Source organism: Zalophus californianus, chromosome 5, assembly GCF_009762305.2.
Source record: "Zalophus californianus isolate mZalCal1 chromosome 5, mZalCal1.pri.v2, whole genome shotgun sequence".
Classification (NCBI taxonomy): Eukaryota; Metazoa; Chordata; class Mammalia; order Carnivora; family Otariidae; genus Zalophus; species Zalophus californianus.
Genome location: NC_045599.1, coordinates 3,798,763 through 3,824,678, shown reverse-complemented (window position 1 = coordinate 3,824,678; position 25,916 = coordinate 3,798,763). Strand labels below are relative to the sequence as shown.

General features: G+C 49.6%; 1 protein-coding gene across 5 annotated transcripts in view; it reads left to right on the top strand.

Annotated features, from left to right (window-relative positions):
• COL23A1 (collagen type XXIII alpha 1 chain) overlaps window positions 1–25,916 on the top strand; it is a 301,959-nt gene that overhangs the window by 7,825 nt on the left and 268,218 nt on the right. For all 5 annotated transcript variants that reach the window (XM_027606800.2, XM_027606799.2, XM_027606798.2 and 2 more), the window contains exon 2: window positions 15,205–15,271. In XM_027606800.2, coding sequence (XP_027462601.1) covers window positions 15,205–15,271 — 67 coding nt within the window. The remainder of the gene's footprint in view (window positions 1–15,204; window positions 15,272–25,916) is intronic.

Below are 25,916 nucleotides of genomic sequence, written 5' to 3'. Positions count from 1 at the left end.
TTTGACAGAGAGAGACACAGCGAGAGAGGGAACACAAGCAGAGGGCGTGGGAGAGGGAGAAGTCGACTCACCGCGGAGCAGGGAGCCCGATGTGGGGCTCGATCCCAGGACCCCGGGATCATGACCTGAGCTGAAGGCAGACGCTTAACGACTGAGCCACCCAGGTGCCCCAGGATTAATCTTTAATTGTTGCCACAGGCCCTCAGAAGACATCTGAGGGCCTGCATCATGTCCAGAAACAGGTTTCAGGACGAAGCACGAATCCTTGGGAGAAAAAATAAGTTTGCAGATATAGTTTTAAAGGAAGGGGCGTCAGTGTGCTCCTGGAGGTGATGGAGTGCCTCTCTTGTGGGGTTCACCCTGGGCAGAAGGGGCAATGACTGGCCCCAGGTAGCGGTGATTGTCTGAACCCCAGCGACCTGACTCCTGGTCCTGAGCCCTTTCCCTCAGCCTCACAGCAGACCCTTGCGGGAAGCAGTCATCAAGCCCAGGGCAGCAGCCTTTCCTGCCAGTGTAGACACCCTCCGTAGGGGGCAGACATGTGGATGGCAGGGAGCACTTTAGCTTTAAGCGGACCCGAGTTCATATCCCAGCTCTGCCATCTCCCAGCTGTGTCACTTCGGGTAAATGACTGCTTTTCCAAACCTCTGTTTTGCCCATCTGTTTTGTGTGCGTGGGTTTTTTTTTTTTTAATATTTTATTTTTCTTTGAGAGAGGGAGGGGGACAAGCAGACTCTGCACTGAGCACAGAGCTCGACGCGGGGCTCGATTCCAGGACCCTGAGATCAGGACCTGAGCCGAAACCAAGAATCAGACGCTCCACCAACTGAGCCCCCCAGGTGCCCCTGCCCGGCTGTTAAATGGGGATTATAATACGTGCCTCATGAGGTTTCTGTGGGGATTAAACAAGCCGATGGCCCAAAGTGCCCCAGATGTCATCCACGTCCCACGCATGGCTGTTCCTAGTGGAAGGCTTTCTTTGGGTGCATCCAGAAGGTGCATATATATGCTTGTTTACATTGGAGAGGAGGCTCCATGGTCCCTTTAATGCTGGGATTCCACCAGCCTCGGAGGCCACACAGAAGTGGAAATGGTATTAACCCAGGTCCGGTGTCTGCATCAGTGATGGGCAGGGGGACTGCTTGGTCACTGAGGAAAAGCAGGGGCTGAATTGGCTTCATAACTCCATTTTTCCCCCCAGTTTCTCATTTCAGCGGAATGAGATTTTTTTCATTTAAACACACACACACACACACACACACACACACAATTCATGTTTATAACCAAAACAAAAACCTAATTATTCATGAAAATTATTAGATGGATTTTTCATTGCGAAAGGGCACCTGAACACCTAATAAATTCGCTTTAAATAATAAGTCTGTTCTTGCGGTTATGCAACATGGCATGAACACCCCCCAAATGCTCATGATTAACCTGATGGATTAGAGGCCTCCCACACATCTGCTTCAAGTCACACTGGTAAATGAGAAAATCTTTATTTTTTTGATGTAGCCTCAAAATCGGGGCTGGGGGGTGGAAGTGCTTTCAGATGGGTAATTTCAGCTTCTAAAACGGACTTTGCCTCCAACTTGGAGTTGTGAAACAGTCATAAAGCAATTACAGTGATTTCTGGGGTTTTTAGGAGACCGTTTAAATAAAACCTACCCAGCTTTGGGCCTCCCAGGAGGATCTTCACACACGCAAAAATGTGGTCTGTCCATTGATTTGATGGTGCCTCTTCCGTCTCCGTCCACAGCATTTTCTTTGCAGCCCCATGGCGCAGTGCAGTCAAATGAAGGGCAAGTTCATGTGGCAGTTGGACTGGGGTGTGTGGCCTGTGTGTGAGGGTGAGCCACTGTGAGGTCTGGAGGGCACAAGTGTGTGTGCAGGTAGTGCGAATGCACGTGAGAGCAAGTGTGCATGCGTGTGAGTGTGTATGCACATGAGTGTGCCGTTGAGTGTGTGCATATAGATGCACGCACGTGAATGCATGCGTGTGAGTGTGCACGCACGTAGGTGCATATAGATGCGTGCGTGTGAAAGTGTGTGCACGCATGTGAATGTGCCTTTGAGTGTGCGCATATAGATGCACACATGTGTGTGTGCATGCACATGAGTGTGTGCACGCATGTGAGTGTGACTTTGAGTGTGCACATATAGATACCCGCATGTGAGTGCGTGTGTGCGCGCACACGTGAGTGTGCCTTTGAGTATGCACATATAGATACGTGTGAGTGCGTGCTTGTGAGTATGTGTGCACTCACGTGAGTGCATATAGATGCATGTGTGTGTGCGAGAGTGTGTGCACGCATGTGTGCATATAGATGCGTGCATGTGAGTGCGTGCATGTGAGAGTGCATGCACACGAGTCTGAATGCACGTGAGGGTGTGTGCATGCACGTGAGTGTGCCATTGAGTGTGTGCATATAGATCCACGTGTGTGAATACGTGTGTGTGCACGCACGTGAGTGTGCATACAGATGCATGTGTGTGAGTGTGCTTGCGTGTGAGAGTGTGTGCATGCGCATGAATGTGTGAATATAGACGCATGTGCATGTGTGTGCATGCGTGCCCGTGGGTGTGCGGGCACATACGCACCACAGAGGTTGTCCCACACGGGTCCTCCTGAAAGCCCCTTTCACTGGGCCCTCCAGCTCATGCTGTGGGCTCCAGAGCAGCGAGATCTGGGTCTGCGTCTGGACCTGCCTCTAAGCCGGATGCAGTGGCCAGGGACAAATGTGTTGCCTTTTCCAAGCCCCTCCTTCCTCCTCTGGAAAGAGGGTGCCAGTGTCGGCTTCACTCCGCTTCTCTGAGGATAAAGTGACACTCACTTCCCAGGACAGCGAGTGAGCCGTTGGTCGCCCCTTGCTCTCCGCTCTGCTAATGCTGCCCGTGGAGTGTCCATTAACCTCCGGGGCCAGGGCCCTTCTGGGGCCGATTCCTCCTCCTCCTCCCCCTGCCTGTGGCGAGGCTCACACCCGGGGCTAAGAATGGGGTGAGCTGGAGAAAGACGCCTCATCCCAGCTGGGTGGTCCTGGGACGATGCCTTCGTGGGCTTGCTTCTGTCCCCTTCCGTTAGCACCTGGCCCTTCTGGAAATGCTTGGTCTCTCTGGGTCCTGTCACCCGGTGTCTCAGGCAGAGCCAGCAGCTCTGCATTCTTCTTGTTCATCTTCCTAAATAGCCTCAGTGGGGTCTCCCTCCCCTCGCTCCCCATCTACCCTGAATGCCACCCTCAATGCCTCCCGTGGCCTGCGGGCCCTCACTCGGCTCCAAGGTCAGGCGTCCGTGTGCTTTTAGCCTCCCCACCGCCTGCTCACCCATCTGTCCCCATAGGAGGTGGGTGGGGTGTTGGGGGGACCCCATCTGTCTTTGTCTGCTCAGGCTGCCCTAACAAAGTACCACAGTCAGGGGGGCGTAAACAGAAGAAGAGTCTGGAAGCCAGACGTCAGGGTGTCGGCTGGGTTGGTTTCTCCTGAGGCCTCTCCTCGGCCTGCAGAAGAGCATGCCCTCGCTGTGTCCTCTCTCATGGTCTTCCCTCTGTGTGTCCGTGTCGTGATCTCTTCTAGAAGGACATCAGTCACATTGGCTTAGGGCCCACCTCATAGCTGACCTCATTTTGGCTCCATCACCTCTTTAAAGACCATGTCTCCAAATACAGTCACATTCTGAGGGCCTGGGGTTAGGACCTCAACATACGGACTCTGAGGGAACACAGGTTGGCCTGAGACACTGTCAGATCGGCTGACAGGCCAGGGGAGACCACAGGCATTCCGCGTGGACGAGACTGAGAGGCCGCGGTCAGGGGAAGCAGGCCACCTTGGGGCGGGGATTGTGGCAGCGCCTGGCTCGGCGAGGGAAGCCTGGCTGGGCTGCGAGGAGGCTTCGGAGGCCCTGCCGGGGGCAGCCCGGGGGCTCTCCTCGGCCTGTCGAAAGCCGTGGTGGAGACTGCTCACTCCCCACCCAGGGCCATGGAGAGGATTTCGTCCTGTCAGCCCGGTGCGGTGAATCTTAGTGGATTTTGACAGGAAGGGATGTGTGTCTTTGAAAAATCGTAAGTGGGAACACAAGGGACACCTGGGGTGCTCAGTCGGTTCAGCGTCTGCTTTCGGCTCAGGTCATGATCCCGGGGTCCTGGGTTCGAGTCCCGCTTCGGGCTCCCTGCTCAGTGGGGAGTCTGCTTCTCCCTCTCCCTCTGCCGGCCGCTCCCCCCCCCCCACCCCGCTTGTGCTCACGCATGCCCTCTCTCTGACAAATAAATAAATAAAATCTTTGAAAAATAAATAAATAAATAAATAGATAAATAGGAATGCAAATTTAGGGTTGCTGAAGAATTGCATCTTGTTTGCACCCTGAACGTTTCAAAGCATGCCAACATGTTTCAGGACTGAGCAGGGACCCCCAAGGAAATGTGTGCCCATGTGGTTTGGAAGTCACTCAGTGTGCCAGTGGGAGTCACTGAGGAAACCCCACATCCCTTAGAGAAACGTGTCTGAGCTCCTGCCAAACGCCTGGCTTGGGCTAGCTGCTCTCACCGACTGTCTTCCCTTGACTCCCCCGGGGTTTACCTTGCACCGAGGTGGAACCCCAAGCCCGGTGGCATGAAGTGATGCCTTCTGAGCCCAGGACACCTTCTTTCCCACCCTGGGGGTTGGGGGGCAAGCTTGTGGGAGCCAGGGCCAGAATGTTTTTGTTTGTATCATTTTTCAAAGGTATATTTGACACATAATGAACTCCAAATACTTTAAAACTACAGTTTGAGACATTGTGACCATATGGGTACAAACATGAAACCATCTCCCAGTCAAGGTAATGAACATATCCATCACCCTCAAAAGCTTGGCCTGCCCCCTTGAGTCCTGCCCCTTCCCACCTGCCACCCAGGTATCCGATTTCGCTCACTATTGACTCATCTTCTTTTTTCTTAGGATTTTTATATGAATAGGATAACACAAAATTATGCTTTTTTTTTTTTATAGGGGGTGGGGTGTCCCGTAATTTTGTGTCATCCTATCCATATAAAAATGTCTCAACGCAGACACTCCCTGCATCCTTCTTTTTCCTTACGGTTATTTCATCATAGAGAGATGCCATCCTTTGTTTATCCCGTCACCCGTTGATGGACATTTGGGTTGTTTGCAGTTTGGGGTGATTACAAATAAAGCCGCTGGTAACATTTGTGTACAGGTGTCTGTATGGACACAAATGCTTTGTGTCTCTTGGTTATGCAGACCTTGGAATGACGGTTGATCATCTGATGGGTGTATGATTAACTTTTCAAGAAACTGCCCAGCTGTTGTGCAAAGTTACTGTATCATTTTACATTCCCACCAGCAGCATAAATAGAACAAGAGTTCTATGTATCCACGTAATGCGTCCTTTTCCCTCTGGCTGCTTTTAGCATTTTCTCTTGATCACTGGTTGGAAGCAATTGCCTTGGTGTGATTTTTGTCATGTTTATTGTGCTTGAGTTTCCCTGAGATTCTTGAATCTGTGGGTTTATGGTTTTCATCAAACTTTGAACAATGTTCTGACCCTCATGGCTTCAAATATTTTTTTCTGTTCTCTCTCTCCCTCTCTCTCTCTGTCTCTCCCTCTCCCAATCTGGGGACTCCACTCATCTGTGCACTTGAAGACCCGAAGTTCACTGATGCTCTTTTTTTCTTCTTTTCTTTTTCATTCTTTCTCTTTGTGTTCATTTTGGATCATTTCTTTTTTTTTTTTAAAGATTTTATTTATTTGACAGAGAGAGAGAGAGAGAACAAGTAGGCAGAGAGGCAGACAGAGGGAGAGGGAGAAGCAGGCTCCCTGCTGAGCAGGGAGCCCGATGCGGGACTCGATCCCAGGACCCTGGGATCATGACCTGAGCCGAAGGCAGCCGCTTAACCGGCTGAGCCACCCAGGCGCCCAATTTTGGATCATTCTTATTGCTGTCTTCAGGTTCACTAATCTTCTCTTCTGTGGTGTCTAATCTTGCCATCAATCCCCTCTGTCCTGTCTTTCACCTCAGACATGGTAGTTTTCCCTCTAGAATTTCAGTGCAGATATTTTAGTATCTTTGATGCCTCTACTGAACTCCCTGAACGTGTTCCATGTAGTTACAATTCTTGTTTTACAGTCTGCAGGGGCTGATTCTAACATCGGTAGCAGTTGTGGGTCTGTTTCAGTTCACTGATTTTTCTGCTCTTTATGGGGTCTGTTTTCCTGCTGGTAATTTCTTATTAGACACTGAACGTTATGAATTTTACCTCATTGGGTGTTGAATATTTTTGTATTTCTGTAAATTTTCATGAGCTTTGTTGGGTTACAGTTGTTTGGAAATAGTTGGATCCTTTGGGTCCTGATTTTAGGATCCATTAGGTGGAACCAGAGCCATGGGTAGTCTAGGACTGATTACTCCCTATCTCTGAGGCAAGACCCTTCTTGGTGCTCTACTCACTGGTTTTTTTTGATCATGAATGAGCGAGTTCACCTGTCTGGCTGGGGGAATGGGTACCCTTCCCAGCCCCGTGTAAGAGCTACGTGCTGTTCCCTGCATCCTTTTGGGTGGTTTTTCCCCTGGCCTCGGGTCATCGCCTCCTGTGTGTACTGATCAGTGCTCCATGGAACATCTGCAAAGAACCCTCCCAGGTCTCTGGTTCTCTCGAGTCCTCTGCCCTGCAGCCCCAACTGCCTGGCATCCCTGGACTCCCAGGTCCATCTCTTTTTTAAAAAAACATTTATTTTATTTAAATTCAGTTAATTAACACAGAGTGTATTATTAGTTTTAGAGGTAGAGTTCAGTGATCCATCAGTTGCATACAACACCCAGTGCTCATTCCATCACATGCCCTCCTTAATGCCCGTCACCTGGTTACCCCATTCCCCCACCCCCCCTCCAGCAACCCTCAGTTTGTTCCCTATAGTTAAGAGTCTCTTATGGTTTGTCTCCCTCTCTGATTTTGTTTTATTTTATTTTCCCTCCCTCCCTTCCCCTATGATCCCCTGTTTTGTTTCTTAATTTCCACATATGAGTGCAATCATATGATAATTGTCTTTCTCTGATTGACTTATTTCACTTAGCATAATACCCTCTAGATCCATCCACGTCATTGCAAATGGTAAGATTTCATTTTTTTGATGGCTGAGTAGTATTCCATTGTGTATATATACCACATCTTCTTTATCCATTCATCTGTCGATGGACATCTGGGCTCTTTCTATAGTTTGGCTATTGTGGACATTCTGGCTCCATCTCTCCAACTTCAGAAGGCTGCCAGGCTCCATGTCTGTTTTCCCTCCCTGTGCCACAGCCTGGAAACGCTCCCCAGGCAGGAAGTTGGAGCCCTTGTTCTCTGTCTGATATCACTCTCCTTTCCTGCTTGGTATCAGTGTCTTCAAAACCTGTGTTTCCTATGTTTTATTTGCAGATTTTGTTGTTTGTTTTTTTTTTTTGTTTTGTTTTGTTTTTGGTGGTACTATTTTATGCAGGAGGATCAATATAGTTGCACTACTTCATCTTGCCTAGAAGTAGAAATCCATGATGTGGCTTTTAAAATTTTTTGGAATAATTTTAGATTTATAGAAAAATATGCTTACATTTGTACATAACCATAGCACATTCATCCAAAGTAAGAAATTAGCTGTGATACGTTACTTTAGCAGGCAGATTTCTAGGACAACCCTTGGGATTCTCACTCCTTGGTGTACACAGTTTGTGTGATCTCCTCCCCTTGAGTGTAGGCAGAACCTGTGATTATGATAGGATTACTCCTGGGACTGAGTTACCAATCAGTTGACTGAGTTCATTACAAAATTTATCTTTGGTGGGCCTGACATAAGCAGGTGAGTCCTTAGAAGGGACTGGGCCCCTCCTGAAGTCAGAGGGATCTGAAGTGTGAGAGGGTGTGTGGAGGGGGCCACATGTCAAGGAACTGTGAGTGGCCTCTAGAAGATGAGAGCAGCCCCTGGCCGGCAGCCAGCAAGAGAATGGGGCTCACAGACCACAGGGAACCACATGAGCTTGAAAGAGGACCCAGAAGTCCAGAAAGAAACACCCAGCTGAAGCACTGATTTTAGCCTCAGGAAACCATGAGCTGAGAACCAAACTTGTCTGTGTCTAGACAGTGTTGTTTGAAGCTGCTGATTTTGTGACAATTTGTTATGCAACAATTAAAAACTAATACAATTAGTATTAACTAAAAAGACCAGGTCCCATTCCTTAGTAATAATATCCCACTATTCATCTAGGTGGACACAGCCCAAATGTTCATCGACAGATGAATGGATAAACCAATTGTGGTGTAGACACCCGAAGCAATATTATTCGGCCATAAAGAGGAATGAATTGCTGATACATGCTACAGAATAGATGAAGCTCAAGAACATTTTGCTGAGTGAAAGAAACCCGATACAAAAGGTCATATATTATGTAATTCTGTTCCAGAATACGTGAATCCGTAGAGACGGAAGGATCGGCAGCTGCCACAGGCTCAGAGAAGGGAGGATTGGGGAGCAGTTGCTTAGTGGGCACTGGATTTCCTTTCAGAGTCATGAGAATGTTTTGGAACTAGAAAGAGAGAGCTAGATAAAGGGGTTGTTGCACATGCCACCAACTGTTCACTTTAACCTTGTTCACTTTAATTTTATGCTGTGTGAATTTCACCTCAATTAAAAAAAAATAGATGTGTTATAGAAAATAACAAAGTTGGGGGCAGTGGCTCAGGGGTTTAAGCGTCTGCCTTTGGCTCGGGTCATGGTCCCAGGGTCCTGGGATTGAGCCCCACATCGGGCTCCCCGCTCCGCGGGAAGCCTGCTTCTCCCTCTCCCACTCCCCGTGCTTGTGCTCCTGCTCTCGCTGTATCTCTCTCTGTCAAATAAATAAATAAAATCTTTAAAAAAAAATAAAGCTGCATCTTAGTGGGTCTTAAGGGACTTTGTGATTTCTTTTTTTACCCGTTTTTAAAAAAGGGAACTATAGACTTTATTCAGATCTCCCTGGTTTTTCCTCTAAAGTCCCTTTCCTGTCCCAGGACCCCACCCAGGATACCGCGCTGCATTTCGTTGTCCTGTCTCCTTGGTCTCCTCTGGTCTATGACAGTTTCTCAGTCTTTCCTTGTTTTTCATGACCTTGACAATTTTTGGACATACTGGTCAGGTATTTTGTAGATTGTCCCTCAGTTTGGGCTGCTCTTATGATTAGACTGGATTCTGAGGGCTGGGGAAGAATAGCACTATGGTGGATGCCATTGTCATGGCTCATGTCAGGGGTCCTTGATGTCACATGACCTATTGCTGGTGACATTAATCTTGACCACTTGGTTAATGTAGTATCTGCCAGATTTCCACATTATAAAGTCACTATTTTCCTTTCTCTTCTTTTAGGAAGTGAGTCTAGCCTTCACTGGAGAAGAAGGGAATTTAGCTCCACCTCCTGGAGAGGGCATATCTACATATATTATTGGAAGATTTGTCTCTTCCCACTTACTTATTCAATCATTTATATCAGTATGAACTCATGGGTTTCTAACCTATTCTTTGGCTTATCATCCAGTACTGCATTATTAATTTTGTTGCCTAAGTTGTTCCAGCTTTGGCAATTCTGAGCCCTTTCAGGTAGGTTTTGTGTTTCTTTGCCATACTCTTCCCCCACCTCCTTTTTTCCGATAACACTACAAGACACTTGAGGTTCATCTTGTCTACCTGGCCTGGGCCTAGAATCAGCCATTTCTCCAAGGAGCCCTGGTTCCTTTTCTTGGAGAATGGTATTTAGACACGAAGATTTAGGTCCTGGGTGTGCTTGCTGCTTCCAGGATGTCCTTGGTTGTAGGTCTTCTCTGCACACAGCTATCGTGTATATGCCTGAATATTCACTCTCCTATGTATACATACCTATGATTATTTCCATATGTCTCTTCCTGTGGACATTAGATGTGACCTTTGGTGGCGTCTCTGACTCATCTGACACCACACGGATCATTCTGTCTTTCCCCCTTTGTAGATTTATAAGTTCTTAGACAGCGAGAAGCCTGGCTCTCATCACCCATAGTGTATTTTCTCACTCGTTCAATGCTAATGTATATGTAAAGTAGTTTCAACATTGCCAACCTTTCAAAATTGCCCTCTTAATGCCCGTTGCCCAGTGAGAAAGTGAGAAACAACTTCCGTTGCTAGAGTACAGCATCTCTGTATGGCTCCTTTTGTGTTCAGCCTGATAGTTCTCAATCAAAACACTGTTTTGCAAAGTTACTTAGGTCAGCTGCATGCTTTTCCCCACCACTTGCTACAAGGTTATCTCACAGAGTCTTAACGTAGTTAGATTCATTCATCACAGCCTACGTTTCATCCAGGGATTCTCCGATATCCTGGTTGATTTTTAAAGTAAATGTGTATCCGTTAAAGTTCACTCTTTGTGACGTCCAGTCTTACTGGGTTTTTTTTCCAATATTTTATTTATTTATTTGAGAGAGAGAGAGCTTGAGAGAGAGAGAGAAAGCACAAGCAGGGGGAGCAGCAGGAGGGGGAGAGGCAGACTCCCCGCTGAGCAGGGAGCCCGATGAGGGACTTGATCCCAGGACCCTGGGATCATGACCTGAGCTGAAGGCAGACGCCTAACCGACTGAGCCACCCAGGTGCCCCAGTCTTACTGTTTTTGACAAATGCACAGAGCTGTGTATCCAGCATCTCAGTGCCATACAGATCAGTTCCATCAGCCTCACACTGTCTCCTTGTGTGTCCTTGTACTTCACGCCTCACACTCCTCAATCTTCAGCAGCCCCGGATCTGATTTCTGCCCTTTTCGTTCTGTCTGGCCTGGTGGTGGATTGCAACTTTTTGTTTGGTTGGTTGGTTGGGATATGAAGATCGCTTGTAAGCGGAGGTTGCCATGCTCTGTGATTCGAGTTGGTTGATATAGCAGGATGCAAGTCCCACCCTGATGCTGATGTCGCCCCTTGTAGCCTCAATGTTCTCACCTGTAAATGGGCATAATAATAGTCCCCACCTTGTGGTGGTGGTGGTGGGGGGGGGTCTTGGCAGGTCTGAATGAGGTAACAGCTGTTGGCACAGTGCCTGGCCCATTATAAGTAATCAGTAACTCAGTAATAATACTTTGTGTTTGTTATCCTACTCATCTCCATGATGAGGTATGAAGAAAAGAATGTCAGAGGCCAGATCTCACTGTCCTTTTGGGATGCTGAGGCCATGAACAATGCAGGCAGGGGCCCCTCCCTGGGGGGGCGGGAGGAGGCCAGAGGATTATTTCTGTAAAATGGTACTTGCGGTGCTAGAATCATCTGTCCATCATTCACAAATTGTCCTCAGTGGGGAGACTTGAGGGCTTCATTTTGGTTCTTCTTTTACTTCCACGCTTTTTTTTTTTTTTTTAACTGTGAAGATGGTCTGACAACACAGCAAGGACTTCTAAAGAAGTCAATCACCATAATCTCAACACCCAGGGGGGTTCATGTTTCGGTAGTTGCTGCCATCCCATGCCTAAATTTTTACACAGATATAGACCTTTGATTTATAATATCATAAATATCCCCCCCCCCCTTGCTACATGGTGTTCCTAATGACATTTCACAAAACATGACAGTTTCATCAGGGGGTGGTCGGCCATCCTTTTTCTAAACCACTCCCACTGTTTGGGGGGAGGGGTGCAACTTCATGCATACTATTCTTTGCTCCTGCTGATTTTTATTTTCCTGAGATTTCTTCCCGAGAGCAGGAATCTTCTGTCAAAGAGGATAGGAACGGTTTTGTGGCCTTATTTGTCCCATTTTACAGAAATAAATCGGGACATCCTTCTACGTGTATTAATCTACATTTCATCAAAATGCACCCGTTCGAGGCTGTGATCAAACATCTGGCGGAGCGTCCCAGACTGGTGCTCCCACAGGTCATTAGTAAATTTATCATCTAACAGTGTAATGCTTTTCTGAGAACCACGATTTCCCCTCCGCGCTCGCTGCCCCTCCCCCACCCCAAACTTCAAGTTCTCCTCCTCCGTAGCTGGTGGAGGGAACGCTCCCAAACTCTCAGGGTCTATTCTCTAAAAACTCCTCCTTTATTTACTTTTGGAGTCAGGACTTCTTTGCATATGTAAAACCAGGACCATATTGTTTGCAGATGTGAGGGGTGCTGCCAGATAATTGAAGGCAAAAAGAAAAAAAAAAAGTTGAGGCCATTAAATCATTTTTACAAACCTGGACACAAAAGAATATTTTCTTAGAATTAGAGAAGAAAAAGCGAAGCATGGAAATAAAGACTGGGATTGGGTTTCTAATTCAAAAGTTGTTCATAGCAGTGGCATTTCAAACCCACAGAAAGTTAGGGGCCTGGAGAGGGAGGATGGGGGGGCAGGGGACTAGCAGATAAAACTGCAGATTCACCGTGTAATCCAGAGAAACACCTGCATAGGCGGAGTTAGAGTCAGCGACCAAACAAAACCTCGATCCCGTTACGTTATGACCTCACCTACTAGCGTTAACAATGAGGTTATTCCCCCCTCCCATAGTTTCCTGTTTAGTTTTTTATTTTACGATAAGAGCAGTTTGGAAGTAATTGTGCTTCCTATCAGTATTTGATAAAGCCTCCCTCCCTTTAAGGAGAGCGGCCCAGATGTGATGAGCTGTTAAAAGCAAATTGGTTTTTAGCCTTAAATGCTTTGGTTTCCAAACAAGGAAGCAAGTGTGGCTTCTAGACCGTCTAGCCATGATAAAAACGGATGAGAGCATCTCGCACAAACTGACGGGCTTAAACGACGAAGGCTGGATTCGTTTGCCGTGTACATTTTGAAATCTGTAATAGTCTCTGCAGATACAGTGGGAGGGGAAGAAAGTGAGTTCTGAGATCCCGCTCCAGCCTGTATCTGCATCGGCCGGCAGCATCCATGCTCTGATCAGGATAGTGGGCTACAGGGCCCGCCCAGCTGGGGGTGGTGCTGGGGGGCGGGTAGGTTGTAGGGCTTGGGGGGTTGCTGTCTGCAGCTGCTAGTGGAGCTGTTCTCACCCACCCCCGGAAGGGGGGCACCCAGGGCAGCTCTGGGGGCCTCTGGAGCCTGGGGCTGCCTGGGCTGCTCTTAGGGTCACTCTGGGCCAGGTGCTCCAGAGCAGGGGTGCGTGACAGGTAGGGGTCCAGTTGAGAGCTGGGAGGCTGCGTCCAGAAGCCTAGCCAGGTCCTGACTTCTGGGGCAGGCTGAGGCCTTGGGGGAGGGCAGGGGAGGTGCAGCGAAGATGGACAAGTCAGCGCACCTAAAGGCAGCACCCTCCGCCCCCTGCCTGTCTGTGGTACTCCTGCCACGCAGCCTCTGCCCGGCGTGCATACCCAAGTCCCTGTGTTCCCCCAAAACCTGCAGGCCTTCACCCCACCTCTGGTGGGCATCAGCCGCTGTGGCCCATCTGTAAAATGAGGGTGCGGTTGGAAGTGTTGGCAGGTGGTCTGAGCTCCCGGTCCAGGGCTGCTCCAGCCAGAGGCCGACCAAGCTCGGCCGGAGTCCCCTCTCCTGTGCAAACTCCAGGCCTGGTGCTCAGGGGCTCAAGACTGGGGGTGCCCTTCGCACCTCCTCTAAAGCAATGCTTTAAAAATAACAGTTCGGGGGGCGGGGGCCTCCTGGCTGGCTCAGTCTGTAGATCGTGTGACTCTTGATCTCAGGGTTGTGAGTTCCAGCCCCACGCTGGGCACAGAGATGACTTTTAAAAAAGTTAAAAACAATATTCGCTTGCTGTCAAGGTATTTTAAATTTTTATTTATTTATTCTTATGGACAAAGATGACATTTTTTAAACGATTTATTTATTTATTTTTAGAGAGAGGAGAGCGAGGGAGCGAGCACAGTGGGAGGTGGGAGGAGCGGGGGGGGGGGGGGCGGGAACCTCACGCAGACCCTGTGCTGAGCATGGAGCCCGACGTGGGGCTGGGTCTCGCGCCCCTGAGATCATGACCGGAGCTGGAGCCAAGAGTCGGACGCTTCACCCACGGGGCCCCCCAGGGCACCCCCAGAAAGATTACATTTTTATGTTGGAAACTTCTGGTGGTAGTCTCCCATTTCGTCACTCAAGTTATCCCATTTGGGATTTGCTTTGTTTTGCTTTGAGGGAGATTTTTCTTTTATGTGTTTGCTTCCTCGGGAAAGGTTAAGACTTTATGTTTTCTTGTTAGGACTCAAGTCTTCATTTGTTTGGGGATTATGGGCCTGTCCTTTCACCCTCCTCAACCTGGATTTGGGTTTGGGGACTAATTTCTTTTTTTCCCCAGCGTGCCCCCTACGTGCGAGGCAGGAGCGGCAATCCGGGCCTCCGAGCTTGCTCTGACTGGTCCACCAGGTGATGATTATGCCACAGTCGTACTTTGAATTAGCCTAATAGCAGGGCTGGGATGTTTGATCCTATTTCCGGGGTAATTCTTTTCCCTTCCCCCAAATGTAGCACAGTCCATTGTTAAATGGACTGAGCCGAATTTTCCAGGCCAAGGATCCCTGCTGGTAAGAAGGAAGGAAGATGTCATCAGGGCGGATTAGGTCTGGGCCTGGCGTCTGAGGCCCCGTGGGTTGCGGGGGCTGCAGCAAGCAGGCCCGGGGTGTCCTGGGTTCGGATCCAATCTGAGGACCAAGGGTTGGCTGCCAAGGCCCAGCCTCCCTCTGCTCAGCCCTCCACTTTTCACACGGACTACACGGTCACTCTGACTTTTCTGGATTCATGTTTGCAAGTGTTGTGACTGGACACCTGGGTGGCTCAGTCGGTGAAGCGTCTGCCTTCGGCTCAGGTCATGATCCCAGGCTCCTGGGATCCAGCCCCACATGGGGCTCCCTGCTCCGCGGGGAGTCTGCTTCTCCCTCTCCCTCTGCCCCTCCCCCTGCTTGTGCTCTCTCTTTCTCAAATAAATAATAAAATAAAATCATTTAAAAAAATTTAAAAAATTAAAAAAAAAAAAAGAAAATGCTGTAACAGAGCAGAAACCTGCCACCGTCTTTTCAGGGACTCCTGAGTGATCGCTGCACGTTTATTTTGGTTTCTCCTCTCCTACTAAAACTATCTGTAGCACTGAACCCCCTTGTAAAAAAAAGAAAAAATATGTCCCATAATGCCACCCCCACCTGCCCCGCCGTCAATCTTTCCGATACATGGGTGTTTGCTGATTTTTCCACTTTTGCCCCTGTCCGCTCTCAAACTCATGCTCGTTTTTTTTTGTTTTTTTGTTTTCCCTTCTCTTTTCTTTCTGGTTCAGAAGTTGGAGGGACTGGCCAAGCACCGGACAGTCCGAGAAGCGCCGACTGCCTGTGTCTGCCCACCAGGTAAGTGGATGTTTGATCCTTGTGGGGCCCCTGACTTCCCGAGGCCAGGCCTCCTGTGTCCTGTGTGCTCAGAACTGCCAAGCACGTGGTCAAGAGGCTGGCCCTGGGTTTCAGGCTGTCTGTTGTAGCTCGTGGACCATCCGGGGTCTTTCTTCCTATGTCTTCCCTGACCAGCTTACCAGTCAAAGATTCTAGCAAGGTTACCTGACCTGGTTTCATGAGGATGGTGGTCTGTTAGAAACTGTTAGAAATGACTTGTAATGAAGGCGTAGATTAAGAAAGTAACAGCCGTCCCATTTCAAAGACCGAGAAACAGGCCTCGACCATCCGCACGGTATTAACATTGTGACCCCAGCTCTATTTCAGACACGACAGGACGAATAAGGAAGCTGGTGAATATAGGGTTTTTCGGTTTTGGTTTCTTCAGGTGGAGGTAGAGGAAAGGAAGATGGGAACGTGGTCTGAATGATTCAGATGATCACGTCTGTCTTGGGTTTTGGTGGTGCAGCCAGGATGGCTGCGAATCAGACCAGGATCTGTGGATTCCCGATCCTCGTGGCTGAATCCTGAGTCCGATCAGGCCTTCTGATGATCCTCATGGGAGCTTTGCACAGACCATCAGTGAGAATTTAGGTGTTGCGGCCTTGGCTCTGGAATTTTCTGGGTTAGAATTATCCTCTATCGAACAATGTGTCGTACCTTACCGGTGAATGAGTTGAAAATTGCAATACTTCTTAGACTCCCCACCATGCGGGACAAGGTGGAGAACACAGAGCTGAGCCCTGGGGCCCTTGTCCTTGCCATCACTCCATCCACTAGCCCAAGTGTCAGGCTTTTCTCAGTCCACTTCAGCCGGCCAAGACACGAAGCTCCTGGAAAATGAACATCTCCATGTATTGGGAGATGCCCTGTGATCTCTGCAGAGGTGAACCTCGTGGTGTGAAAATTCACTCGGGGAGGATTTTATGGGCCAGCTTGAGTTAGTCTTCAAGAGTACCTGCAACATTTTAACAGGAGGAAAATGACTCAACAAGCAACGACAGCATATTAGCAGATCAGGAGTCAGCAGAGGTCAAACGTTTGATTCAAAGGGCGGCGGTGGGGGGGGAGCAGATCCACAGATGAGTTTTTGGACGATCTGCAAAATACATAGAACAGGGATGATTCCTCTTGTGTTTCTTTGTTTTGTTTTTTTTTCCTCCTCTTTCTTAGTGCTGTATGGATATCAATTCATGTGAGTTATGTGGAGAAGTATTTTTTAAACTGGGTGTCACAAAGCGTTTGTAGGATATGAAATCAGTTCCATGGGTTGCAGCCAGCGTTTGGAAATTTTGAACTAGCTGTGGTTTGGAATAAAGACACATTGGAGTGAAGTTTTTGTTTGAGCTATTTATATTTGGAGTGTATGACCTGGATGGTGGTTGAAATGCGTTTCCTGCTATGCGTTGCTGACCGGAAGTTTGAAAGTCCTAGATACAGATGATGGGGAGAGAAGGAGAAGGCAGTGAGGGGCTGCCCTGAATAAATCCGAGCCAGGGCCAGATCTTGGTCTGCCGCTTATTAACTCTCAAGGTCTTTACTGAAAATGGATAACAATATGGGAGTGGGCTCCGTAGGCTTGAGATTTGTCTTTGAGTATAGGTCAAAGCCCATGACCCAGAGACAGTCCTGTGACCTGCCTTCCCTTGGGGGTTCCTGAACCACCAACAGAGGCTCCAAGAGGGTCCCAGGGAAGACTCTGGGGGCTCAAAGGCTGGTCAGAACCCCCAGTCCCACTGGAGGGGGGGCCCTGCTGGGTGTTGGCACTGTGCTTCTCTTGTCAGAGGGACTCATGGCTGCCTTCAAGCTGTCCTGGGAGGTGTCCTCAGCATGGTCATGTGGCCAGTGTGGCCAGGCCCTGATGCACACCCATGTCCACACCTGCTTTCTCCCTCTGTTACCTCGAGCTGGAGGACTCACTTGAGCCCTTTGGACCAGAGACCTTCATCGATGCAAAATCCTGTAGGCTGGACATTCTCCCTGTCATAAAAAGGACAGAGGTCTTTTTTCCTAGGACTCGAAGCCAAACTGACTCCCTTGCTCCCATGCTCTGATCTGCCCTGCAGACTTTTGGAGTCTGGACCTGCAAACTGCCCTCTGTAGTTTGGGGCCCCATCTGATTTGAGATACTTGCAGACGCCCCCCCTGCCCACCCAGTTCCTTCTCACGGCCTGGAGACTGTGAGATCTTTTGTCAGATCCTAGGAGGGCTGATAAAACAGATAAGCGAGGCCAGAGAAGGGAGAGACTCTTCTGTGTTGCCCATTGTGAAGCGGGCCCTCAGTGGGAGCCGTGTAGCCAAGAAGGGGGCAGGCCTCCTGCCAGCGCCAGGGGCAGGAGGCCTGGCAGGGCTGTGCCCTGAGCTGGCCCTGTGACCTCAGACAAGGGAGGGGCCTGCGCCTTGCACCTCTCATCTTAAAACGGTGTAGAGGGTTGGATGAGGTCATCCAGGATTCAGGGTGGGCCCTAAGTCCAATGATGAGTGTCCTTATCAGACAGAAGGGAGAGATTTGAGACACAGAGACACACAGTGGAGGCCTTGGGAGGACTGAGAATGATGTAGGAGGGCCAAGACTCACCCACAGCCACCAGAAGCTGGAGAGGGCGTGCGGAGGGGATTCAGAAGGAACCAGCCCTGGTGGCACCTTGATTTTGGACTTCTGGCCGCCAGAACTGCGAGAGAATCCGTGTCCTGTCATTTTAAGCCACCTCGTTTGTGGCAATTTGGTGTGGCAGCCCTAGGAACTGAAAGTGGGCTGGGATGCGAATCACCCAGAGGACCCTGAGGTTGCGGAGGGGGAGGATCAGGATCGGGAGCCCCCCTCCCGCATGCTGCCCTTTCTCATTCACCTGCCCAAAGAGGCCCTTCTGTGCTCCTAAAGCAGACGGCTCCAGGCTTTAGACACCCACGACTCACCCTGGGGTATTCCAACACCCTTTTCTCGTGTGACCTATGTATTTACAGGTCTAAAAATGAGCTGAACGTTTACAAATGCTACGTAAAGTTTAAAAGTGGTCATTTTTTGCATAGAAAATGGCGTATGATGTGATTAAAAAAAAAAAAAAACAACTCAAGTACTGTTAAAGATTACCTGTGAAGAATAATTCCCCTTCCCGTTCTCCCCAGTTCTGCTCACCTTTCTGGAGGCTCTACCTGTCCTAGAGCAGAACTTTCTGTGATGTGGACATGGGCGATACCCTGTGAATACGGTAGCCGCTCATGGCCGCGTGTGGCTGCTGAGCCCTTGACACATGGCCAGTACCAGCGAGGAACTGAATTTTCAAATTTTTACTTAATTTGAATTTCAACTGCCACACGTGGCTAGTGGCTTTGGTATCAGGCGGCCGGGTTTTTGAGGTAGTTTACGTATGTTTCAGACTGCCGCCAGGGCTGGGGGTGTCGGGCAGGATGGACAGGAGCCCCGCAGTCTGCTGGGGGAGGCTGCCCTCAGAGCGGCAATTTTAGAATACTGCAGGAAGGGCTCTGGTAGGGGTGTCCCCCTAGGCTGTCCTGTGGCAGAGGAAGGCGCAAGCACAGCCCGTCCCTGCTGCGCTAAGAGCAGTCATGACCCGGGGGCATCCTAAGGGAGCGGTCAGGGCTGGGCCCCAGCGCCTTGGAGCCGGGGAGCCCTGGGTTTGACTCGACTCTGCCGTGTGGTCCAGTCCAGCACGTCCTGGGATGAGCCACTCTGGTGTTAAAGTGCTTGCCATTAGCTAACTCTCCTAATGCCTATCACTAAATCCACTGCTGTGCCTGGAGGATGGGCTGCATCGATTGGCCAGGTCTGGGTCCCGTGCCTGTTCTTGGACCTGGGGGAATGCCTCATGGGGTGGGTTGACCCTGCCAGAGGCATGTGGGCTGAGAATGGGCAGGGTAGTTACCACAAGGAATATTCCCAGGATGCTGTTCCCAGAAGAAGACAAAATGGATTTAGCTGGGCAGTCATAAATAAGAGCTTACCACTCCGGGGCTGGCCTGCCAGCCCTGTCCAGGGGGCCCTCAGGTGGGGAACTATAGACAGAGTCTGGGTTTGACCAGAGGCTGGTCTCCACTCCGGGCACAGAAGGGCAGTCTTTTCCCTCTGCTGAACTTGTCCAACAGTCAGCCTGGCCCAGTGACCAAGTGCTTGGATTCTGGACCCAGACTGCCTGGTTCAAATCCTGTCACTCACCAGCTCCGTGACCTTGGACACTCACCCACTTATCCTTCTGCTGCCTCAGTTTTTTACCTGTGAAATGGGGTTTCCAGTAGTAGCGACATCATAGGATTGTCCCAGGGATTGAATAAGTTAATGCATGTAAGTTGTTTTGAACAGGACCTCTGTTGCTTCCTGAGAGTGAGTGAGTTGTGGTTACCATTAATTCAGATCCACCATCCCCAGGCTGATCCAGACCCACCCGCGCAGCCTGTTACCTTCTTGATTTTCGCTGATGTCTGGCAGGGCCGCCAGAGAGATGGGGAGAGGAGATTCGAAGTTAGCGGTTGTCTGGGAATATTCTGGAGGGAAAGAACAAAGGCTTGGCAGACCGAATTGGCATGTTCTTCGGAGACGTGGGTGAGAAAAAGCCAGCGACAGAGCCCGGGAGGGAGAGACAGGAAGGGAACAGGAAACGTGTAACCGGTGAGCTCCGGTCAGCCACTAAAGGGCATCCAGAAGGATGAGTGCAAAGCCTGGGGCTCTGCCCTCTTCACACAGTTCACACTGGTTTCCACCCCGGGCTCCACCTGCCCTGGAAGTTTGTTAGGAACTTTTCAGAAACGTAGCGATACTTTTCTTTTTCTGGGCCCTTCTATATCCTTGCAAAATATACCAGAGATGCTGCATGTTGTTTCTAAACAATGTGCACCAATGAACAGATTAATCTGAATTAGAAATGCACGGCTCTGTCTAAGCGCGTTTGGCAGTTTGAGCAGAGGAGTGAAACCCTACGGAGGAGAGCAGGAGAGCGTGATGTCGAACCTGATACATTTCATGGATAGTTTACAGCAAATGTTACAGAGTGGAACAGAGGTACAAGTTACGTGGGGTCCGCCTGTTCAGTTGTTGGCATAGGAAAGAGCTTAGTGAAGGAATTATTATTCCCCCTTTTGAATTATTTATTCATTTTTTTAAAAGATTTTATTTATTTGACAGAGAGAGAGACAGCGAGAGAGGGAACACAAGCAGGGGGAGTGGGAGAGGGAGAAGCAGGCTTCCTGCCGAGCAGGGAGCCCAATGTGGGGCTCGATCCCAGGACCCTGAGATCATGGCCAGAGCCGAAGGCAGTCGCTTATTCAGAGAATTTTAAAAATAGCCCTTTTTTTTTAACTTGTTAAATCCTAGTTGGCTGGAAGTTATGATATAAAACAGCAGCTTGATGGCAGTTCTCCCGCTACGTCGGACTGCCCAGAGTTGAAGGAGTTAATTTGTGTGCCTGATCTTGTTTGTTGGCTGGAACACTCTGGAGGATGGTCTCTGGTGCCCACTCCATTACGCCTAGATATTTGTTCCTTCTTTCCTTCACCTCTCCCTACTCCTGTTTTGTGCTTTTCCTGTGGACAGTATTGACAAAGATTGGGAGAGGCACGGCCAACGGAGCCTGTCATTGGGCGGTCATGGGGCAGAATCAAGAACCTGACTGTCCTAAGAATGGAAAGAGCCTGGAGAGAAAAAAAGTCTTGTAGGAACAAAAAAAAAAAAGAAGGGAGAGAGCATCTCAGATCAGGAGGATCTGGGCAGGGGGAAGATGATAGCCGGGCAGGAGTTTTGAAAGACTGTTTGGCATCTCAGCCAGCTGGGAAAGGGGACACATTCCACGATCCTACCCTTCTGAGCAGAGGCAATGGGGCTCTCTGTTTGGTTGGAAGGTGGCCGTGGGAGGTGAGGGTGGTCCTGGTTAGAGAGGGATGTGGGTGTTATGCCAAGGGAGGACACAGCTCAGGGAATGTCAGTAGAGTTCCGCGTTAAGAGGAAACGTTTAACCCCAGAAACAGCATGGAGTAAGAACCAGAAGGCAGATATGGTTCCAGCAGAGAAGCCCCCCAGAGAGGGTGCTCAGGGTGGGGAATGGTCTTTGTCTTGTTCCCTGCCGGGTCCCCTGAGCCTAGAATGGTGCTGGGCACGCGGAGGAGGAACGATGCGCGTCTGCTGGATGACTTCTGTGGAGGAGAGGTCGTGAGAACTTGAATGGCCGGGAGCAGCTGCAGGAGGCGTGGGCCACGTGGTGCACGGAACTCACAAACAGGATGGATGGGCACAGGAGGGGACAGAGGTGCCTGAGGCTATGAGCCTTGCGGGGGGGGGTGGGGGGGGTTGGTGTGATGCCCTGAATAGAGACAGGAAATCCCTGAAGAGGGATTTGGAAGGGAAGATGGTAAGCGTGGTTTTAGACAGCGAGTGGCTTCATGAACCAATTAGCAGACCCACTGATGGATGGGAGAGGCTAATTAGAGGTCTTCTCTGAGAGCATCATCCGGCTACTCTGAGTCTGCTAATTATGAAATATACCGTGTCCCTTAAGTAAAGGTCTTGGGGTTTAACTATGTGCTGACCACTGAAATTTGGAGATTTTCTTGTGACCACCAGAGGGAGCCCACTATATTCATTAAATTCTATAGAAATTTAACGGGAATTTAAAAGCAATGGATAATTAGGACTTTTTTTTTTTTAATGACTGGAAAGCACCCAGAAGTGAGACATAAAGCCAAGCACCCACTCTGGTGTTTTTTCTACTAAAATGGAAGATTCCTTATAATTTTCCAGAAGATTCCAGAAGCAAGTGGTTTCCTGGAAGCTGGGATAAATTATGGGAAGGGTAAAACAGCCATCAGCCAACGCATTCCTGGAACACTTGCCCCACTCACCCAACATTTATTGAGCGCCATCTGGTTTTGTTGTAGCTGAGAATCCTGAAGCTGTGGGAAGAGAGGACTCAAAGTGTCTTGACCTCAGCTTGACCAACTCTTTGCCAACTATTGGGTGACAGGTGCAACTTTCCGCTGCGTGGGATGTCATGTAACTTTGGAGGTTAGGATTATTAAATGTCCCACAGATCAGGAGCTGCTCATGTGGTGGCACTGCCTTTTCTCAGGGTAAGTTCAATGGGATCATTATATATTGCTTCTCACCTTACACTGTATGCCAAAGTATATTCCGCATGGATGGAAGACTTAAATGTGAAAAACGAAACCATGGAGGGCAAGACAAAAATACAGTAGGTCACTGAAAAAAACTGTGAGGAAGAAATAGATTTTCTAAGTGTTGAAGTCAGAAACCATAAGGCAGTGGTTCTCAACCAGGGAAGATTTAGCCCCCAGGGGAGTTTTGGCAATGTTCAGACGCATTTTGGTTTGTCTCAACGTGGGGTGTGGTGGGATGCTACCAGCATTGAGTGGATGCAGGGCCAGGGATGTGGCTAAACATCCTGCAAGGTACAGGAAAGCCCCCAACACAAAAAATGACCCTTCCTCAAATGTCAGTGGTGTCGAGCTGAAAAACCCTGCCATATTGTAAAATACTTTTGTAAATATTTTAAGCTTAAAGCTTACATTTTTGAGAGCCTGGGTAACTCAGTCTGCCTTCGGCTCAGGTCATGATCCCAGGGTCCTGGGATCGAGTCCCACTTCGGGCTCCTTGCTCAGCAGGGAGCCTGCTTCTTCCTCTCCCTCTGCTGCTTCCCCTGCGTGTGCTCTCTTTCTCTGACAAATAAATAAATAAAATCTTTTAAAAAAGCTTACAGTTTCTGCATAGAAAAATCTCACCTTAACAAAGCTTAAAAATAAATAAAAAGCTGAAAAAAATTCAACATATACAGTAAACGTATGGTTAATATTCATGAGATGTAAAGCGTTCTTGCGAAAGAATAAGGAAAAGTCAACTATTTTAGTGGAAGAATGGGCAAAGAATATGAATGGGGAGTCGCCAATGAAAAATACAAACGGTGACACTTTCCTTCAGGGGATACTTATGGGGCACCCACTCTGTGCCAGGCACTGCTGAGGGCACTTGAAAAGATCATCTGTCATGAATAAATTGTGGAAATGCCCAGTAAAATGAGATATTGTTTTCAGGGATCAGATTGATAATGTTTCTATTGTTTTGATCTTTCTGGTGGCCAGTTGTTGCCGATGAAGTCCAAGGGCAGTCAGTTATCTTACTTGCTTCCCGTATGTTGATGACTCGCTCCCTGCACCATCCGTCCACCACTGCTTCCTCCAGACCCTCACCAGCTCTTGTCCTTTCCAGACCTTCCTCAGGACGGGGGCAAAGTGATGTTCGGTTTCAAAGCCTTCCGTGGTTCTCCACCGTCTTCAGGATCGAGTGTGCAATCTGTGTCTTGACACTTCTCTGTCGGATTCCTGCCTCCTTCCCTGCACCCATCTCTCACATCATATCACCTTCCTATCTTAAATCCTATGCCCTGGGGAACGACTGAGTTTTGCAACCAGAACCTGTGTGTCATTCCTCTGCCCGAAGTCACTCTCCTCCTGGCGGTTCTCCTGAAGAATCCATCCACATTCTTCAGGATCTGTGGGCTGCACGGTGGGCTGGTAACAGACCCTCTACGGGTGTTGGCTGGGGTGGCAGGAAACAAGGACAAACTCAGCCCTTGCAAAGGGAGCACGCAGAACTCAGCTCTTTCTGTAAATACATTTGGGTGATTTGCAGTGTGACAGGTCTGTTCCACGATGGTTTCAGGGAAAGGCTAATAAAATCTATTAAGGAAGCTGCCAGGGCTGACACTGTCCGTCTGGAATTCTACCCTGTGCAGGAGCTGGGTAGCTTCTCGTCCCGCCACCCCCCCACCATGGGAAAGCCCCTTTGAGGGGTGTTGGCCTCCTTTTTGTTTTTAAACTTGATACTGACTCTTTCCATTCTTTCCAGTGTTTTCTCCCCTTGGCTTTTTCTCCTTGCTCACTGAGGCTTCCCTCTGACCAGGGCTTGGCTGGGCTGAGCTCTGAGTTGGCCCCAGGGTCCGATGATTGGAAGCATTTGCGTTTGGTTTGGCGCTGGCCAGGGGCCCTTCCCTATGAATCAGATCCGCTCCTGCCGCCTTGCCTTGGGGCACTTGCAGCTCTGTGTCGGAAATATAGTCCCTACCAGGGAACACTTAAGAAATAGCCTTCCTGGGGGAGCCTGGGCGGCTCAGTCTGTTAAGCAGCTGCCTTCAGCTCAGGTCGTGAGCTCAGGGTTCTGGGATTGAGCCCTGCATCAGGCTCCCTGCTCAGTGGGAAGTCTGCTTCTCCCTCTGCCTCTGCCCCCCATTCATGCGCGCGCTCTCTCTCTCTCAAATAACTAAATAAAATCTTTTTTTAAAAATGTGTAGACAAGACCACATGTGCCCCTGGGAGGGTGGGGGCGGCAGGTGACTTGGAGGCGGGGTGGGGAATGCACCGGAGCTGTGGCACCCACAGAAGGACCGGACAGTGACTGTACCCATGAGCGTCACTGCCTGTCACGCAGGCGGGGACAGAGGCGGGCTAGGCGGGCTGTGCTGGCTCCGTGCTCGCTGAAGGTCAGTGGTGTACAGGAGTGGCGCACTTACTAGGGGACTGTGGTCCTCAGAGTGTCCAGGGAGGGTCTGGCACTGGTCTTAACACTTTCTCAGGGAATGTATGTATTGGGGGGGGCGGGGCACGACGGGACACAGGGGGCTGCTTCCTGAGGAAAGCGAGGAATGACTGCCCCGCCACCCTGCCCCCGCAATAGGACTTGGGCTTAATTTCCAGGAGGACAAGGTAGTGCCTTCTATCCACCCCCATGCCTGTTTGCTCCCCAAAACGTACATCCTCTCCTCTTGCCTCCTCCCCGCTTGGGACCCGGGAGCCCCATCAGGAGGGGTCTGTGAGGGTTATGCTCTGCTACCTGGACAATGGCCCCTTCTCTGCTTGTGGGGTGGGGTAGGTTGCACGTGGGGGGGCTTGCGGGGGGCATGAACTCAGGAGGGAGGGTTTACAGGAGGGGTAGTTTGCAGGAGGGTGAATGCAGGGGGTTGCTTTGGTGGAAGAAGGTAGAGGTGAGGGAGGGGTGAGGGAGAGGGGAGTGACTGGTGAACTGCTCTGTCCCCACCAGGGGTGGGGCTCTGAGCCCTTCAGGCTGGTGCTGAGTCCTTTGCCCAGAATCTCCCCCAGCCCCCAGGGCTGACTCACTTGGTCTCCAGGGCGCCTCTTGATGATGGAGTGCCTCCCTTCCTACCTGGAATGGACTGTTTGCTTCCTCCTGAAGGTCCCCACCGCCCCACAGGGTCCCCTTCTCCAGTCTTCTTAGCACACTGCCCTCCTTTTATTAAAAAAAAAAAAAATTATTATCATAAAAGCAAGCTGTGCTTCTTAAAATTACCCCCCTCCTCAAAAACAACATAGCTCTGAAGTTCAAAGAAAAGTCTCCCTTGTCCCCTGCCCCCCACCTCCCCATCCCCTCCAATCCCATTCCCTGGATGTAAATATTTTACAAATGCACACATTCGAACTCTTGGAGAAATATAATAATGCGTGGTATTCTGCACTTTTTTTCTGTCTTCTCAGTTTAAAGGTACAGTTCTCTGTCAGTCCAACCTGCATGGGTTCCAGGGGCCCCTGGCCACACTTCCGTGGGGACCCGTTCAAATAAACAGCAACCCGTGACTGC